This window comes from Brassica napus, chromosome A6, assembly GCF_020379485.1.
Source record: "Brassica napus cultivar Da-Ae chromosome A6, Da-Ae, whole genome shotgun sequence".
NCBI classification, from domain to species: domain Eukaryota; kingdom Viridiplantae; phylum Streptophyta; class Magnoliopsida; order Brassicales; family Brassicaceae; genus Brassica; species Brassica napus.
In genome coordinates, this window is record NC_063439.1 from 4,798,984 (window position 1) to 4,817,578 (window position 18,595).

An 18,595-nucleotide genomic window follows, 5' to 3' on the forward strand; every position below is an offset into this window, starting at 1 on the left:
TCCGGGAGAGAAAAAGAGCCGAAGCTGATTGGATTCTGGAAAAAAAGGAAACAAAATTGAATTAAATCAAAATTGAAGAAGAGGAAGAGAAAGTAGAGCAATTTTGAGTGAATGGAGTTGCAGAGGAAAGTAGCAGAAGCAATCCATGTATTGAATCACGATCCTCAATCTTCAAACAGAGTCGCAGCTAATCAATGCCTTGTTCCTCAGCTCTTGACGCAGATATGTCTAGCTCTCTCGGCGCTTCTCCTCCACGCGGATCTTTATTCGAAGCCCTTTGATAAGCTTATGTTCGCGCTTCAAAGTCTTCAAGCGCACGATGAGGGCAATGTCGTATTGCTTGAGCTTCTCACTGTCCTTCCTGAAGAGATATCTGACTCTCGCCATGGGTTTTGATTCCTCTGCTGTGCGTTCCACAGGGTACTACTTTTGATCTCGCCATTGAGGTGCTTGTTGAACTTGTGACTCGTCATGAGGTATATTCTTGAACTACATTTTATTGGCGTTTTTGTCTTCTGGTCTGATTTGTTCATTCATGACAATGTTGTTGCATAGGGTTTAATATATTATCATATTTAAAAAAAAAAAATATTAACATATTTTTTTATATAGTTCAATAGCAAAAAAACGTATATGCTTTTGGATTTCAATGGCTTTGACTCGTTTCATTCTTGCAGGATCTTCCTCGGGTTTTATTGTACAAAGTACAGTTGCTTAGAGATACACTTCTAAAACCAGCTCTTGTAAATGCTGATTTTAAAGTTGTCTCTGGCCTGGCATGCTTGATGTCTGAGATCGGACAGGCTGTGACTGTGAGTACTAACTCCATTTTATCATCTCATAAGAGTATGCATTCAGTGCTGGGATGTTATTACTTTTCACTTAACTTTTTTTTTCCTTTTGTGAGACTCGTGTCGGTTTTGTTCTAGGCACCATGCTTGATTGTTGAAGCAAGCTCTGAAGCGCTTATTCTAACTGACGCGCTTTTGAGGTAAATATAAGGCCTTGATTGTTTGCATTTGCTTTGGCATCTAGTCTGTACTTTAGCATTTTAACAAAAAAAAAAATTGTTCTTAGTTGCAAACACCATCCGAGAATAGGAGATTCCTCATCGGTGTACGTTTGCATTTTCTAAAAATATGTTAGGCAAAACTGAAACGTATAATTTGACATTCGAAACCTACCAGGCCTTAATTGTATGAAAATCTGGATATTCACAATGTGGTGCAGTTTTAAGCTGATTTGTCGCAGTTTCTTCTCGAAACATGGCTTGTTCTTTCGGTTGCCATTAGTATCTTACACTTTATTCTTCTTCACTGTTCATCAGTTACTTATACAGCTGTGCGTCATTTCCAAGTGAAGCCTGGGATATTGCGGACTCGACTTTACAATTTTGGTATCAATTTTATAACAATGCAGACTATTTTCTTTCATCATCCTATCAGAGAGATTTCTGCTTGCATTTGAGCTCAGACTTGTGTCTATTATTTTCATTATTTTAGGTAAACTTTTGCGACATATATTCTTAGCCTAAGTGGGAACAGACAGAACGACAGAAATCACGTGAAAGATATATTTCTCCCAGTTTTCTCAGCTTTAGTTGATGCTCTTGTGCTGCGCGCTCAGGTTACATCCTGGAAACTTTCTTAATGTTCAATGTCTCTTTCTGTTTTCTAACTATAGAAGCTATCATATCAATTGCAGCACTAGCAACTCCTTGGAAAAACCAATTTCAGTGTATTTTTATGTTAACCTGGAAATATTTCCTTCTTATTTATATAGCTCTCATTGTTGAGTTGGTTAACTAATAAGATTATGGTGGAATTTTATTAAACTTGGTTTCGATTCATATTCTTTACCATCTTAGTCTTACCTTTCTTATTTGATTTTAGAAATAATCTTCTTGAGCTCTTGGTAGATATTTGTCAGCTACTTCATCCTACAACATTTGTGAGTAAGGTGTCCCCTCACTTCAAAATTCAAAATCATTACTTGATTCAGTATTTGCCATGGTGATTAGTTTGTTTTATGAACCAGGCACGTTTTTCCCCAAGTTTATTTATTTCTGAAATGTGAGGTTGAAAGCAGCGTCGGTACTTTTTCCTTGTCTGATCAGTTCTCATGGGTTCTATTAGTGAACCATGCTCTGTATAACGTTGAGTCATTTAGATTATTACTTTACTCTGGTGTCTAGGATTACTTCAGTTATATGGTTGCTTGATAAGTAATTTTTGCCCTTTCATGCTTTGTGACGAAGTATCCAGTTATTTTTGTTATGTTATTTTAACCTTTTTCTTGCCGATATACATGTGGTTATTTTTTTGGCGGCCTACCCTCTTCAAATATTTCGATGCCCTTGAGGGAGATTGAGGCGAAGTTGTTTGCTCTTATTGCGGTTAGCACATATCACCTTTCTTCTTCCAATCAAGCTGCTTCGTTTTAGTTTTCTTGTTTAAAAACACCCTAAGAGGTGTGGGATCACGTTGTCTAGGTTCTTTACTATTATTATTTTTTTTGTCTCTGTTACTTATCCATCCATCGCCACTTTCTGTTTTGAGAGTGGGGATGATATCTTGTTTTTCCTTGTCTTTACTAACGATTCTACCGTGTCAGGTTTCTGAAATTATCTTGCAAGAGGGAGAGGCTTTTGATTTTTCATTGATCATGCAATTGGTTTCTGCATTCTCCGTCAGGCCATCCAGTGAGCTCAAGGGGTTTATATGTGTTGTATGTCAGTTCATACTCTTGCTTTTTCTTCTGGCTTCCCAAGATTTTTCTTGATCGTTGGCAGATGTTGTTGGCTCCTTTTCAAGATGGATCTCTGTTTTTCCAAGTAATGGTAGACCCTTGCTGTAAGTCTACTTTCTTCAGTGACCATTCAACATAATACAGTTACAATTCCAGTTTCTATATTCATTTCCATTCTGATTGGTATTTTTTACAATCTCCTGTAAGGAGATGTGTATGTTCATATCTCGTAACATCAATTGGTCTGATTATCTAAATGGTGCATGGTTTTTGTGTGTTTCAGATTATTTCTTGCAGGAGGGATTTCTGAACCCATTTGTTCACATGCTTGTGCCTCTGCTCTTCTTAAAATTTGTGAAGATGCTCCAGCTGTAATTCAGGAAGCATCTAATTTAGACATCTTGATGCGAATAGGAGAGGTTTCAGCTTCATGTATCCCTTTCGTTAACTGTTAAAGACAAGCTTCAAGTTACACTGACACATATATATTGTCTCCTGAATCATTATACTTTTACGGTTTTACCTTCCTTAGTGTTTGGATTTGTGGAATTTGGCGTTGGAAGATGAAGAAGAAGTCATTAGCGCTATCACTGTGATTCTTGGCTCTGTTGCTAACAAAGAGTTACAAAATAAATTATTAACTCAATTGCTTTCGTCCAGTTATGGAGTTCTCTCAAAACTTGCAAGTGTTTATATTGTTCAGTTAGAAAGAGTTCTTGATCATTTTTTTTTGCTGCCCAAGTAACTGTTTGTTCATTCTCTGCATTGATGGAAAAATAGTCAGCTAAATGTCCACAGATGATGCACCTCTGAGATAGAATTTGGACTAATACCTCTGATGAATTTAGGTAGATGATGACGTCAAGCCTTCTAGTAGACAGAACCCAGCCACTTACACACGAATGTTGAGCTCTGTTACAAGAGGTCTTTACAGGTCTGCTTCTGTGACTGCTGTATTTACTATCTTGCTTAAATACTTTTTAATCAAGCAGCCAGCGTGGGAACTTCAATTCATCTATGAAAACATTCCATAGTTGACATTGCATATTTTCGTTCTGATAACTTTTGATAACTGCAAACCATGATCTTTGGAACTTGGAAGCTTTTTTATTAGAGGCACAAATATTGATAAGAATATATGATTGATGAAGTTGTTTTTTTCACTTGTTCAATGATTTAGGATTGGAACTGTATTCAGCCACCTTGCCACGTCTCTGTCATCTGTCCCTGTGGCGGATGGTCCAATCCTTTCTTTGTTGACTGCGTTCTGGCCCATTTTGGAGAAGCTGTTCAGGTCTGAACACATGGAGAGTGGAAGTTTAGCTGCTGCAGCATGCCGTGCTCTTTCAGTGGCAGTTCAGTCGTGAGGTTTCAGACTCTCTTATCTTCTTATTCTACTAAGTTACATTCATCCTGTCATGCCTTAAGATCATGTAACACTTCTCTATTCCAAAGCATCCTGTACACTAGTGAATAACCAATTATATATTGCTTCCTACTGTAAGAGTCTGACTATGCAAATGATTTTGGACGATTATGGATAGTAGTTTTCACTGACATTTTGACATCTTATGTTTTGCATTATGTACAGGTGAGCACTTTATGCTGTTACTACCCAGTGTACTAGAGTGTTTATCTAGAAATTTTCTGTCATTTCAAAGCCAAGAATGTTACATAAGAACAGGTGAGATTCATAATTGAGGTACATACTCCACTTTGAATAAAGTCTCTTGGGATGCTAACTTTGATTCACTGGGTTTCTGCATTTAATAATATACTATGAACCAGCTCTCTGACATTTCGCCTTTTCCACACACTTGTTATCACAGCTTGTGTAATCGCTGATGAGTTTTGTGAAAAGGAGGTATACGGGTCCTTGTTTATCACCACGTTTGAGAGATTTACTCGAGCATCATCACTGATGGGTATAAATTCGTCATATATATGCGACCAAGAACCCGATTTGGTGGAAGCATATGTGAATTTCGCATCAGCGTTAATCCGCGGTTGTCATAAGGTGTTGCAATCATTCCTTTGCTCGTTGAAGTTTAACTTCTTATTCATCTTTCAAAACAAAAGAGGAGTCTTGTGGTGAAGGGTTGGTTCCATTTCTGTTCTGATGAAGCAGGAATTGTTGGGTACTTGTGGAACACTTCTTGAAATTTCTTTCCAAAAAGCGGCTATTTGTTGTACAGCTATGCACCGTGGCGCTGCTTTAGCCGCCATGTCGTACTTGTCAGGTATGTGTGCTGTGGTTTACTATCTAAAACATGACATCTACTTTTGGCATACAAGACTCTTTGGTCATAAGCATGATTAATTATGTAATGTTTTTGACATGTACTCAGGTTTCTTGGAGGTTTCGTTTTCTTCCACGATTGAAACGGTGAATTGCAAATCAGAAGGATCATTCAGTGTGGTCACTGTCCAGGTTGTATCTCGCTGTGGAGAGGGGCTTTTGTCTAACCTAGTCTATGCTCTACTTGGAGTTGCAGCTATGTCAAGGGTAAAGAATTCTAAATAAAATAATCTCTCTCACAGTGATGGATTGTGGTGTCTATTGATTCACCTTTTCGGTTTGTTTTAGGTCCATAAGTGTTCGACAATACTTCAACAATTAGCTGCGATCTGCAGTTTATGTGAGAGAACGTCATGGAAAGGAATGTTGTGTTGGAAATCTCTCCAAGGATGGCTAAACTCAGCGGTTTGTCTCGTGATTACATTGAAACCGAACTCCTCTTCTGTCTTGTTCGTTCTAATGGATCTGCTGTTTGTTTCTTTTTATTTTCAGGTGTGGGCACTCCCGAGAGAGTATCTAAATCAAGGAGAGCAGAAAACATAGTGAGGGAATGGTCGGAAGCTCTAGGAGGCGCAGGGGTCGATTACCTTGAGAACAAAGGCTGCAACCTTGGAAGTAATAACAGTTTAGGAGGGGGACATATGCAAGGGAAACACGGTCGAGCGTTGAAGCGATTAGTGAGAGATTTTGCGGACTCTCACCGAAAGGATCCAAATCTAAACATCATATAAAATTATATTCATTGTTGCCTTAATGATAGAGGGCAATGCATGCATCTTCTATTTCTGATGTACAGTAGGAGAATAATACAACATTTGAGATTGAATCTTGATGAGAAGAACAATATACATCCATTGTTAACATCTAATATATCTATTTCAAAACTAGTTGTTAGATTAAAATTTCGTCACTATAAAGGGAGATATACAAGGAAAGTTGGATTATATTTTTGGGTTCAGACATCAACGGAGATAGAGTACAAGACCTTAGAGCGATCCAAGATAGGATCAAGAGTGAGGATAGCATTGGAACACTCAAGCACGCCATACATAAAGCCCCATTTGTTGCTCCTTGTGAACGAATACTCGGCACACCAAATGCGCACGCTCTTTTCAGGTAGGAGCTCTTTCCAGAAGACAACAACATTGTGGCCAGAGCTGGCGAGTTTGGCCCCGGGAAGTATATCTTCAAGGCATTTGGTGAAATTGCGCGTCTTCTTCTTCTTCTCCAACACTCTTGCCATCTTCCCACCAAAGTGAGCCACTCTAGATCTAGTGAGCTTGTCCTGCAGCCGTTTCATTGGGTGACTTAACAACTCAGTCCAATTCGTCCTCACTCCAGCACACCGATCCAACTCATGTGGCTCACACCAATAAATACACCCGTCGTTACCAACACTGTATAACACATTGTCAACCACACACCAATCCCTTTTATTCTTAGACCATGATTCTCGCGTCGCCGGACTCCCTCTCCCCCATTTACACAGGCTCAGCGAGTAGAAGAAGGTTCTATTCCATAAATCAATCACGTATATCTTGTCCTCTATCACCACACTCCCATGGATCAAACTCATCCTAGGGCGTGTATCCGGATCCTCCTCGTCCGGCATTGGCTCTGAAACTGTCAGGGCAGCCCATGTTTGGGTCTTTGGGTCGAACACTTCCCCCCAGTCAGCGGGTTTCTTGTCTTTGCAGCCTCCCAACACGTATATCTTCCCGTTCACCACTTGAGCCGTGGCGGATGCTCGGGCCACTCTCATGGGAGTCACTTGGTGCCAAGTGTGATACCGGCAATCAAGAAGTAAGACACCGGACGTGCGCTCGCCTTTAACCAATCCACCGAAAACATAGATGCTCCCGTCCAACGACACCACGGCGGATCCTTCCCGAGGCTGAGACGGGAAAAAAGGGATGGGTTGAGCCCGCTTCACGGTCTTCCCGGTGGCAGGGTCTAGCGTTGGGTGGAGGACGAACCAGCGTGGGATTATGTGCGGAGGCAGGCCTAAGCACACGTAGACGCACTTCTCCGCGTGACCCATCAGCGATCTTGTCTTGTAAAACTCAGGCGAAACCACCAGCGAACGAAATCTCTTGGAGACGGCAGATAACGCCGCTTGGTCCAATCTGGAAACGCGAGCCAAGCAACTTATAGCCACCGCATCTGGCAACGAATCAAACGACGACGACGGAGACGTCTCCTTCTTCCTCCTTTTGGCGGCGGCGGCGTAATTGTACATCTCAATCTGAGATTGATTCACGATTGGAAGAGTCAACAACCCCTTTGATTAATTAATTTACTGAGGAGGAAGATCGATCTTATTTATATATATAGAGGGTACCGTACCCCTTTTCTTTTTTGTTCGTAGGTTGAAAAGGAAACACGCGATTCCTTATTACAGTAACTTTATGTTTTTCCTTATTACAGTAAGACTTGACTTTGTGTTTTGTCCTTTTGTTCCTCACTATTTGGGCCGCAATTAGGTTATTAGGCCTATTGAGTTCAGATAAAGCCCATTTATTTCTTCCCGTGGTTTGCAAGTTATTGGCTGTTGGGATAGAATTTCCGGAAACCCTAAGGCAACTTTATGATGTTATCTTCTGTTTTACTGGAATGTTTCCATTTTTACTTCAGTAGAAACCTATCTGTTCGGTTTCATAGCGTGTCGTTTCCGAACTTCATGATGTGTTATAAATTTTAGAGATATTTGGAAATAAGGAACAAATTAACTATTGTCTTGTCCCCTTAGAATTAAAACTGAAATCATTGTCCCTATAGTATAACCATTAATGAAAATCCAGTTTAGTCCTTCCTAATTAATTTTAAAATACAATAAGGATTTAGTTATAAGGAAAAAAAAATAAAATTAACAATTAGGATTTAATTATAAAGAAGTTAAAAATATTTTTTTAAGAAGTAAAAAAGGCCATTTCTCCTTGGCTTCAATTTTCCAAGGTGAAATGGTGCGATTATGGTCGATCGCGAGAGTCTCGAACTTCGGGAGACGACGGAGGCTCACGAGCAGTGGCGGCCATAGAACTAGTAGAGTGATGAGCTTCGGAGACTGAAGCCATGGCGCTTTGGGGCTACCAGGTATGGGAATAGTGGGAACCGACGCTTACGAACCAACTCTAGTTCCTGATTTACCTTCCGACGCAATGAGGAAAGCCAGCTCGGTTGAATCGGTAGAGATTCAAGGACTGTTGCGAAGAGAGTGGAAGAAGGCCTGGAGAATGTGAGAGTCCGATCAGCGTTTGCGTCTAGAGTGGTTTCAACGGCGATTGTAGATGATGGGTCTCTGTGGGTTTGGGGAAAATCGAAAAGGGGACAGCTTGGGCTTGGGAAAGGTATCATTGAAGCTCTGGTTCCTTCAGCTTTAGGTCAAGAACACATCGTTAGATTGGGGGCACGGACTTGCTCTTACTGTTGATGGTAAAGTTTTTGGGTGGGGTTATGTAGCTGATGGGAGAGTAGGGAATGTAGGACTTCCGCTTGATTCCTTTACAAATGGGTATGGTGGTGCTGATCACCAGAATCTTGACGAGGCGGCTGGGAAGAAAGTTGCGGAAGCTATGAGGAAGGAGAACAACATGCCTATAGCTTGGGAGCCTCGTCTGGTGGAAGAGTTACGTGGTGTGAAGGTAGAAGATATTGCTTGCGGGTCTGATCACTCGTTAGTCCTTTGTTATGATGGCACTCTTTTGAGCTCTGGGAGCAATGTGTATGGTCAGTTGGGTCGTAGGTCTAAGCAAGACCTAGGAATGTCACATGTTGATATAACCGGGTCTCCGGTTTCAATAGCAGCTTGGTCTTTGTCATTCTCTAGCGATCTGCAATGTTCAGTCAGATTCCAACACAAGGAGGGTTGTCTCATCATGGGGTTGGAACCGGATCCAGCAGCTTGGTAGGGGAAAGCCGGAAGAGCTGCCAAGAAAAGTAGAGGGTTTAGATGAAGAAACTCCAGATTCTGTATCAGCAGGGCGTGTGCATTCCTTGTGTGTAACAGAGAAAGGAGAAGCTTGGGTTTGGGGATGCGGAAAGAATGGTAGACTCGGTTTAGGAAGGTCGGTTGATGAACCTGAACAAATGTTGCTAGAGGACGTTGAGGGTTGTGTTCTTCAAGCAGGGCTTTGATCACAGCCTCATCTTAGTGTCTGATTGTCTAGATTAATGTTGCTAGCTTTGGTAAACTTTCACTTAAACAACTGGAAATCTTGTTTGTCATCATTTTTTTAAGAGCATAGAAATAAATCAAATGTTAAACCAATCATAGTATCTTGCCATTTTAGCTGAATAAAAAAAAAGAAGTAAAAAAGGTGCGTAAGAAGTAAAAAAATTAGAACCCTCGCCTCCGACTCTTCCCATCTTTCTCCATCACTTTTGCTGCAAGAGTGAGTGAAGTGATGAGGTTTATGTGTATTGTGCATTCTACGTTGGGTAGATCACTGTATCTTAGCTAGAATGCATATTCTAAGTTGTCGTAGATGGTGGATTTGATATTCTAACACCTTTAACCCATTTCTGAACTTACTATTCTAAATATTTTTCCAATCCAAAAATATTTTTCATGTATGCATATGCTTGACTACTTCATGTTTTATATTTTTCTTAATTTTTTTTGCATTGTAAATATATTTATGTGAATTTTATTTACAAGAAGGATAGTAAAAATCTAAAAGTGACAAAATTTGATTTTATATTAAGGAGACAATAGTTTAGTTTACTTGTTCATTTTTTTCTCAAAATTCCCATTTTACTCTTGTTGTGTGGTCAGCTTTTGATTACCCTCTCCATCTTCGACCTTGAAAGTTAAATTTCGGTTATAATGATCCGTCTTTGCTCCTTCCAAGATTCATGATCAGCGTTAAATATACCATCCTCGAGAAGTTAGTTGAATCTCTCGTTGGAGAAGACCTCCAATAAGTCTGAATGAGAATCTACATATAATGAACTCACACACATACACCAACAAAGGTTCTGGCCAAATTTTCACAGAAGCACAATGAGGGAATGGTGAAGATCTTTCAATATAATATTTAATTTTTTTAAAAAAAAGAAACAAATAAACGAACGAAAACATAAGATGATTATGAAGATGAAACAGTGTTGCGCTGTTGCTGCTTTTGAAAATGTCAGTGATCTTATTCCCAATCTTTTTCTCTCTTGCTTCCCAATAACCTCCTAAGTACCGATAATCCCCTTCATCTTTTCCAAACCATCTCGGTTTCCATCCTTTCTCCTGCAGCCTCCTTGCCTACACCACACACAGACAAATCAAAATACACTCTTCAACTGTTCAAGGTAAAAGATCTTGAGGTATATGATATCAGTGCCGTCTTAACCAATATAATAGCCATGGGCGAAACACAGAATATGTACCCTTTTATAAATATTTTCTATATATTTTTTCACTGCATTTTTTTAACTTGAACTCTAAGATCTGAAACCAGTGTTTTGAAAACTGGACCGGTCGGACCGTGACTCGGCCATCTATTCGGTTCCGGGTTATACTAAAAATCGGATTTGAGTTAAATTGACAAACCCAGTCAAAAACCAATAAAACTCGCTAAAACCAGTGATCAAGATTGATATTAAAATCAAAATTTTCAAATTCAAGTATTTTCTTAAACTGCGAATTTTAAAAATATTTCATAAAAAAATCATAATGTTTTCTAAGTATCTATCTAAATAAATTATTTTTATTATTTTATATTATTTAAAAAAAAATATTTTTGTTTCATATCATTTTTAGATTCTAATAATTCTGTAAAATTTTATAAAGATAATTTTATGTTATACATATAATAGTTACTTAATATACAATTTAATTAAAATTTAAAACCCAGTTGAACTAGTTGGACCGGTCCAACCATTGATCTAGTTACAATGCCAAATCGACGTCGGATCCGGTTTTCAAAATACTACCTGAAACAAATAGAAAAAAATATCTCAAAACTAATGGTGAATGTACATATTTTTTATTTGTTTTGTATGGTAATAAATAAATTAGGTTTACTTAATTATGAATCTTTTTGATAATTTAACATATTGAAATGAACCTTTAAAACAACACAAAAAATATTTAGACCTATGGACCCATGACAAATGTCCATGTTGCCATGGGTAAGAGCCCGAGGACCTACCAATTTTATAATAGTGAAATTTGTACCTGTCTCTACAACTGTTCAAGCCTCAGTTTTGCTGCGTGGTATTCACCGTTTTCTAGGTGTCTTTGGTCAGGTCTCAATCTTGAATCTGTTGACGGAAATTTGTCCATCATCCCAAGAGTTATCTCATTAAGAGAGATTGCAAAGGGGAGAGATTGTATCTTGTTTTAGTAGGAGATTGTCTATTTCCCAAAGTAACACAGCTTCTGTCATTGGATCGTATCCCTTTGGTTTTGTTGTCGGATCACCCAACACGTAGTACATTGCTTCATCCCATTTGCCTATCAAGATAGCTACTTTCTCCCCAGTTCTATTGTCTAGCACAAACCCATGAACCTGAAATATGATTTACAAAAACCAATGATGACTTTTTTGTTCGTTCTCTCTGTAATTCTTCATGCTATAAGCTTCAATGTCTAAGATACAATGAAGTTATAGGCTGGTGGCCTCTTACGAGAATGCAGATAATCATATAAATATTTATCAGAAATAAAATTCAAAAAATCATTTTACTACTTGACGAGGGTTCCTATCTTTGACTGACTGCTTCTTGAACTTCAGCCTGCAAGAATAGTTGCCACCACCTTTGATGCGCATAGTTCCATAATGATCGCAGTAAAGTTTCCCGAGGGTAATGTTGTATATGGAAGTGGTAACCTTGCTCCATTCATATGTCTCACCATCATCAAATTTCAGAGTCAAGACACCCACTGGGTCAAGCTGGATGGACCGTCCTCAAAATTTTCTTTTGATATTTGAGTTTCCCCAGAATTATGGACCGTCCCTCACAGTGGCAAGCAACTATCATTGGATGACGACTCATCTAAACAACAGCATAATAATTATGTTGGCAGAAAGGTCAGGGGTTGCTATTGTAGAGAATGGTTAAGTATAGAGTCCGGTTCGGGTTGGTTCGGTGAAGGCTTGAACGTACTTAACCATTCTCTACAGCTATCACATATATGCCCAATAAATTTAGAATGTAAAAGAGGAGAGAGATGTGTTGTTGGTTGACTTGCCTTCTCAGAGAAGAAACGAAGTCCTTTATCAGGCTAATCAGCTTCATAATATGTCTCGCCATGTAGAGGATTAAAAGGTTTGCACTGCCTGCCTTCCGTGGACGCATAGCCAGATACAGCGAGAGCTGCAATGTTAAGAAGCCTCATCAACTCATTGCCCTGAAACGAGAAAACATTATAATGTTAAACATAACTATCTAGGTTCTGACGACAACTATCTAGAGTTGCAGTACACTTGCAAAACGAGCACTCTTTTTCCGATCAGTGCTTAAAATAAAACATGACCTGTTTCCCCCACTCAAGTGCTCTGTCTATCAAGTAAGATTACTCCAAATCGTCAAAGCACATCTGCAGAGAAGAAAGTGGCTGCAGGCTGTCAGAGAAGATGGAGTCTTTATAGTAGATAGATCCATTGCCTTCAGCTTATCTGCTTCGATATGAAGCGCTTCTCAGCGCGTCTGCTGATAGGATATCATTACTATCAAAGAAAGCTACATCATCTTCATCAGATTCAACATTTGCTCCCTCGTGACTAACAGCCCATATAATGGGCTCCAACAGGGGCAAAGCCTGACCACCCAGTAGGTGAATGACTTTGATCGGTATCAAAGATATTACCACTGCAATGAAAAAGACCAAGAAGAGATTGAGAATCCCCCTCAGTGGTCCTTTCAAACGAAAGTAATAACGTTATCTGCCTCAGAGTCACTTCAATGTCAAACAGATTCACCCGTCCCGTACAGCAGCGGGCTAGTCGTCTAACGGGTCACGGCGGGCCTCTCCCGCGTGGGCTGCGGTCCTTAGAATGCATGACCAAACCTGTACTGCAGTATGGTCAGCGGTACGCGTCTTTATTAAACCGCCTGCTACAGCTTCCTTCAAGACCAAACGGCAAACATGAAGAACAAGAAATATATAGAGTGTGTTACAATAAAATATTATGATCTCAAGTGAAGTGTATTTAAATCAATAGTCATAATAACATTTTCTATTAAATGTTGGTTCATAAAATCTTTGAGAAGATGATTCAAATTGATTATCTTTGAGAAGATGATTCAAATTGATTATCTTGAACATCAACATTTAATAGGAAATATTATTATGACTATTAATTTAAACACAATTCATTTGAGATCATGATATCTATAACTAAATTGTTTAAATTCATGTAATACAAAAAACAAGAGTCTTAAATGTATAACATAATGCATATTCATACTTTTACTCTACTTGATTCATTACAATATCATAAATAAATAAGAATTTTTATGAAGTTATTTCAATTGATATCTTACATCACATTTGCTACTTCAAAGTGATCCCCATCATCTTCAACTATTAGCGAAAATAAATAAATTGAAATGTTCAAGATAATCAATTTAAATCATCTTCTCAAAGATTTAATGAATCAACATTTAATAAGAAATGTTATTATGACTATTAATTTAAACAAATTTCATTTGAGATCATGATATCTATAACTAAATTGTTTTAAATTCATGTAATACAAAAACAAACAAGACAATCTTAATGTATGACATAATGCATATTCATACTCTTAGTCTAATTGTTTCATTGCAATATCATAAATAAATCAGAATCTTTATGAAGTTATTTCAATTACATCTCATTTGTTACTTCATCATCTTCAACTATTAGCCAAAATAAATAATTTGAAATGTTCAAGATAATCAATTTGAATCATCTTCTCAAAGATTTAATGAACCAACACTCAAAAAGGTGTATTTGTTATATATCTTACCTTTTCTAATCTGGCTTAGTAAATGTGAATTAGTTCTTTCAAACTTTACATATCCACTTTGCTTTGAGTTTGTTATATCTACCAATGATATAAGAAAATATCGGAATTCAAAAATTGGGCAAATTATAGAATATCTCATAACACAAAAGTTTGTTATATGTAAGTCCTGCTCCTTCACTTCTTTTAAAAAAAAATTTAAAAGTTTTAGACTTCTTTTGCTGGCGCAGAAGCTAAGGTAATTTCTTCTCTGCAGGCAATTAAGGTTCTTAACATGATTAAGCTCCATGGGAAGTCTATACATGCTAACAAGGTATCGTCTTTGTTTTTGGAGCATCCTACATTTATATAAAACAATTGTAAAGCTTATAATTAGTACTGTATAAATTTTGATTGGTTTTAAAATTATTAAGTTTCATTTATGTACTTGTATTTAAAAGAAAGTACCATCGACTTGTATAACGATTCTTTATTTGTTGTCTTCAATTTATCGTTTTAACCAAAATAATTTTGTCAACCTTTTAACCAAAACTTAAATTTAACAAAAACGGTTTAAGAATTCTAACACCTACAATTTGATCCTGCCCTACAATCTGAGTTGCAAACCTACAAACTGCATTATTATTATTCTCGCATTTGCCTCACTTCTTCTTTTGTGTTTCATGGTCTTTTTTTTAGGTTCCATGACCTTTGTCTATGGTGCTTTGATAGTATTGTGTACAAACTCAATATTAAATTTTACTTTAGTTATACACATTCTAAGTTATTATCCAGGCTACACATGTTTATATAAAAAATTTGTTTTATATTTATAATAATTTTAAAATTATCAAAATAGAAGATCGTGTTTAAAATTGTAACCTTTTAATTAACTGCCATTTTCTATTTTTGGATTTATATATACATAAATTATGTTTTAAATGTACATTTCATATTTAATACACATTATGTTAATATTTTTTTGTATATGTAATCTTATGATATAATATTTTATAATCACATTTAATATGAGTAACATATACTAATTATTGAATAAAATTAAATTGCATCTTTTTCTCCAAAAAAATCACTGTTTAAATAAAATATGTTCTATAAATATTGAAGCTAACCTAGGGTACATGAAGCTAAGCTGATCACCACCGTGCTTGTATTCCTCCAACATCTGAGGATGATACTCCAGTATCTAATGTTTTTTTTCCCAAAGATAAGTGACTGTTAAAACCATTAAAGAGCAGAGAAAAGCAAGATGTGTAGAAGAAGAAATGCTTTTTGTGTTACCTCTCGGTAGATTAATTTCTGACATCATCATTTGTTAACTTCTTTCTCTCGAAATCAAACTCAAGCTTTGAGATTGGCTGTGTTGATGGCTCACGCTCTGAGTTTGACAAACCACTGAAGTATGGATCAGATAGTGCCTGTAAATAAGCAAAATCAGAACAATGAAAGATAAGAGTTTAAGTCTGTGTAAGAAAATGGGAAAGAAAAACAAAAAGGTACATCTTCAGCAGATGCACGGTCTTTGGGATCAAAGGCAAGCAGGCGTTCAAGAAGGCGGAGAGCCAAAGGATCAGCTTTAGAGAACTTATGAGAGAAAGGGACTGGCTGTTTTTTCCTCTGCTAAGATACCTCCTCGCCTTTCATTTCTAATCTGTCATCATTTCAAGATTGCAACATCATATTATAAAAAATTAACTCACTCTCAAATGACGATGGTATGTAACACATTAATCTGCTAGAGAAAAAATTGAACATGTTTTTCTTAAAATTATTGAGTGACTAACCCTTGATATAGACTCAGGAGGTGGAGTGCCAAGGAAGTCAGTCATAAGATCCAATTGGTGGTGCACCACGTTTTTCCCGGGAAACAAAGGCTTACCCAAAAGCATTTCCGCAAAAAAGCAACCAACACTCTAGATCTCAATCGCAGGTGTATACTGTAATATGAAAAAAGAGTACATTTAGAATGAGAGGTAACTATAGAAATTGGGTTCAGTGAAAAAAGAATCTTGTGGTCATGTTGTTTCTCCTGAAAAGTTAGTCATCTCCTCAACCAACTTTTCCTGGTCATGTAGTGTAGTTGTTGAGGAGAAAGATGTGTCTCAGAGATACATCTCTGTACAGCTTCGACTTCACTTGAAGGTTAGCTTCAAGAACCGAAGCTATAGAGCAGAAATGTCGGTTCATCGCCACAAACTTCTATGGTGAATCGTAGGTAAACTATTCTTCCTCTGGATTGATAACATCCTGTGGCGAAGGAGGTATTGTGAGATCCTCTACATCCTCGTGCTCCATGAGAAGCGAGTCGAGCGTTTGGCTAAAGTCCGTCAACGCCATGAGGTAGTTCATCACATAGTTCGTTAGCGGGTGAATCGCTCCTCCAGTGAATGATGAGAGGAGACATCAGAAGCAATAGCACTCTTGAACTCAAGAAACGTCGCTCTCGCGCAGTCCCCGAGCCTCCTCATCACTTCTCTGTACTCCGTTCTAACCGATAAACCGAGATGATGATCAGAGAAGATGTCTTAATTGAGAAAAAACTTTTTAATTAAATTAGTACTTTTCACTTCCTAGAGAAGGCATTGTTGTAAATTGGCAGGTGCAACGTACTGCCTTGGATTGACTTGTTTGACAAATAGTTGACAGTCCTTCACAGAAGAAACAACAAATAAGAAGAGTCAGACCAAGCTACGAGATTACATATCAGTATGTCCACTTCACTCAAAGCGAAGGGAGACAACAACACTTCAGTGAAGAAAAAAGGGCAAGCTTTGTCTATACAAAGAGATGATGAAACGCAAACAATAGCTACAGTTAACAGTTTCTAGCTTCAACAAACGAAACAGCCAAGATTCCATTTTTAAAAAAAAAATATATACCAACTTCCTCCAGTAGAAGTTTCAAAAGCAAGACAAACATGAGAGACTATACTAAACACATGAAGACGAAGACATAACATAAAGCTTCATAAGAAAAAAAACGTTGTGTCGAAGTCAATAAACAAAAGGGAGATAATTAGTCTTTAATCAAAGGAGGATTTGAAGTTAAAAACACAAGCAGATTGTAAATTATCTGAAGTTTGAAGCTAAATACTTGTTAATCTAAAGCATTAACCAGATAATAATCAAAATGCAAATTTTCATCGGAACAGAAACACCAATCACCTTGAGAAGATCGATGGTGTCGGCGGCCATGCGTCCCTTGATAGGAAGACCAAGACGAATCTGCTCTCTCTCTCCACAACAACAGGAGCTGGGGCGGAACCATTAGCGACAGTGATTTGAACGGAGGCAACGCAGGAAGTAACCAATATGAGGCATCTCAGGCGAGTTCCGCCGAAGGAGAAAGCAGTGGAAGGAGACGGGGAGAAGAGTGGGGTTGACGGCGAGAGGGAGGGAGAAGAACATGGTTTCGTTTGTAGAGAAGGTGATCGATCAGAGCTCTTTACGCTTTGAATCGGAGAAGACGAAGAGGCAGAGGCATAGATCCTCGAGACCTCCGTCTGCTTAAGGATTCATCGCGATCTCCGTGCTCTGCAGGTAATTTTTTTTTCTTAGGTTTGTCGAAGACGAAGCCCAGAGTAATAAAAGTAAACAACAGAGGTCCAAACGTAAATACCACAATGGAGACCGAAGCCCATCTGACGTGGCAAAAAGAAATGTTCTGGTTGGAAGATTATTTTTGATGACGTGGCATAGCTGAGAATTGAGATTATCTCCCTTTTAGTATTGTATTGATTATTTATATTAGCTACTCGAAACATAGCCAAACATCACTAAATGCATACACACGCCTGGGTAGAACTCCACAATATCAAATCTGGAAAGGAATTCAACGAACAAAATACAAATGGTGTTTCTATTTTGAAAATGATGCTTTAACAATGTACAAAATTGAATGGAGTTACAGAAAATAGAGTGAAATTAGAAATGCTTTAACAATGTATAAAAATTTGAAAGCCAGTTGAACGTCAGCATAAACTAGGACTACAAGTTACACAATTATTATCAGCTGTTCGGTTCTGTGATATTGGATTCAAATTGAAACGTTTTGATTATTGGATAAAATTGTTATCAGTTCGGAATCAACATGATTTTCTGAGATGGATTCTAAGAACATCTCCAACTTTATTCTATATTTTACTTCAAAATTGAATTGAGAAATAAATAGAATGATGAACAAAAAATAAAAACATTATTTTATAAATTGAATAATATTTTTATTTTTTGTTCATTACTTCATTTCCACTGTATTTTATTAATTTTGGAATAAAATATGAAGTGAAAGTAGAAATACTATGAAAATTTAAATACTTGGAATCATAACAAAATGTCTGTATAGATGATCAAATTTTTTGAACAATTTGATCAGAGGTTCATTTTAAGCAAACTAACGTATAAAAACATAGTAGCTAGCGTTCCACCTTCTGTCAATTAGTAATAGTAAATAAATACTAGTAGATTTCATTATTATTATACAATAGTTCCATAGACCAAACTTACTGTTTGTCTGTTTGAGAGTAATTACACTAGAGATGAGTCCTAACCTATGCATATTAAGGGCATCTCTATCCCTACTCAATTTTTTCCTCTAAAATGGAGTAAAA

At 37.5% G+C, this 18,595-nt stretch overlaps 1 protein-coding gene and 3 pseudogenes across 1 annotated transcript; 2 read left to right on the forward strand and 2 right to left on the reverse strand.

The window, feature by feature from the left end:
• Window positions 1-5,934, forward strand: LOC106349759 (annotated as a pseudogene).
• LOC106346455 (putative F-box/kelch-repeat protein At3g24610) lies at window positions 5,844-7,400 on the reverse strand. The gene has a single exon (XM_013785791.3). It carries the CDS (start codon window positions 7,284-7,286, stop codon window positions 6,003-6,005), a length of 1,284 nt encoding a protein of 427 aa, XP_013641245.3. The 5' UTR covers window positions 7,287-7,400; the 3' UTR covers window positions 5,844-6,002.
• A 607-nt stretch (window positions 7,401-8,007) lies between these two features.
• On the forward strand, window positions 8,008-9,218 carry LOC125575830 (annotated as a pseudogene).
• A 693-nt stretch (window positions 9,219-9,911) lies between these two features.
• On the reverse strand, window positions 9,912-15,154 carry LOC125575831 (annotated as a pseudogene).
• Window positions 15,155-18,595: the final 3,441 nt, after the last annotated feature.

Excerpts from the sequence above, each read along its gene's own strand:
- LOC106346455 (XM_013785791.3), bottom strand. The coding sequence starts at position 7,286 with ATGTACAATTACGCCGCCGCCGCCAAAAGGAGGAAGAAGGAGACGTCT.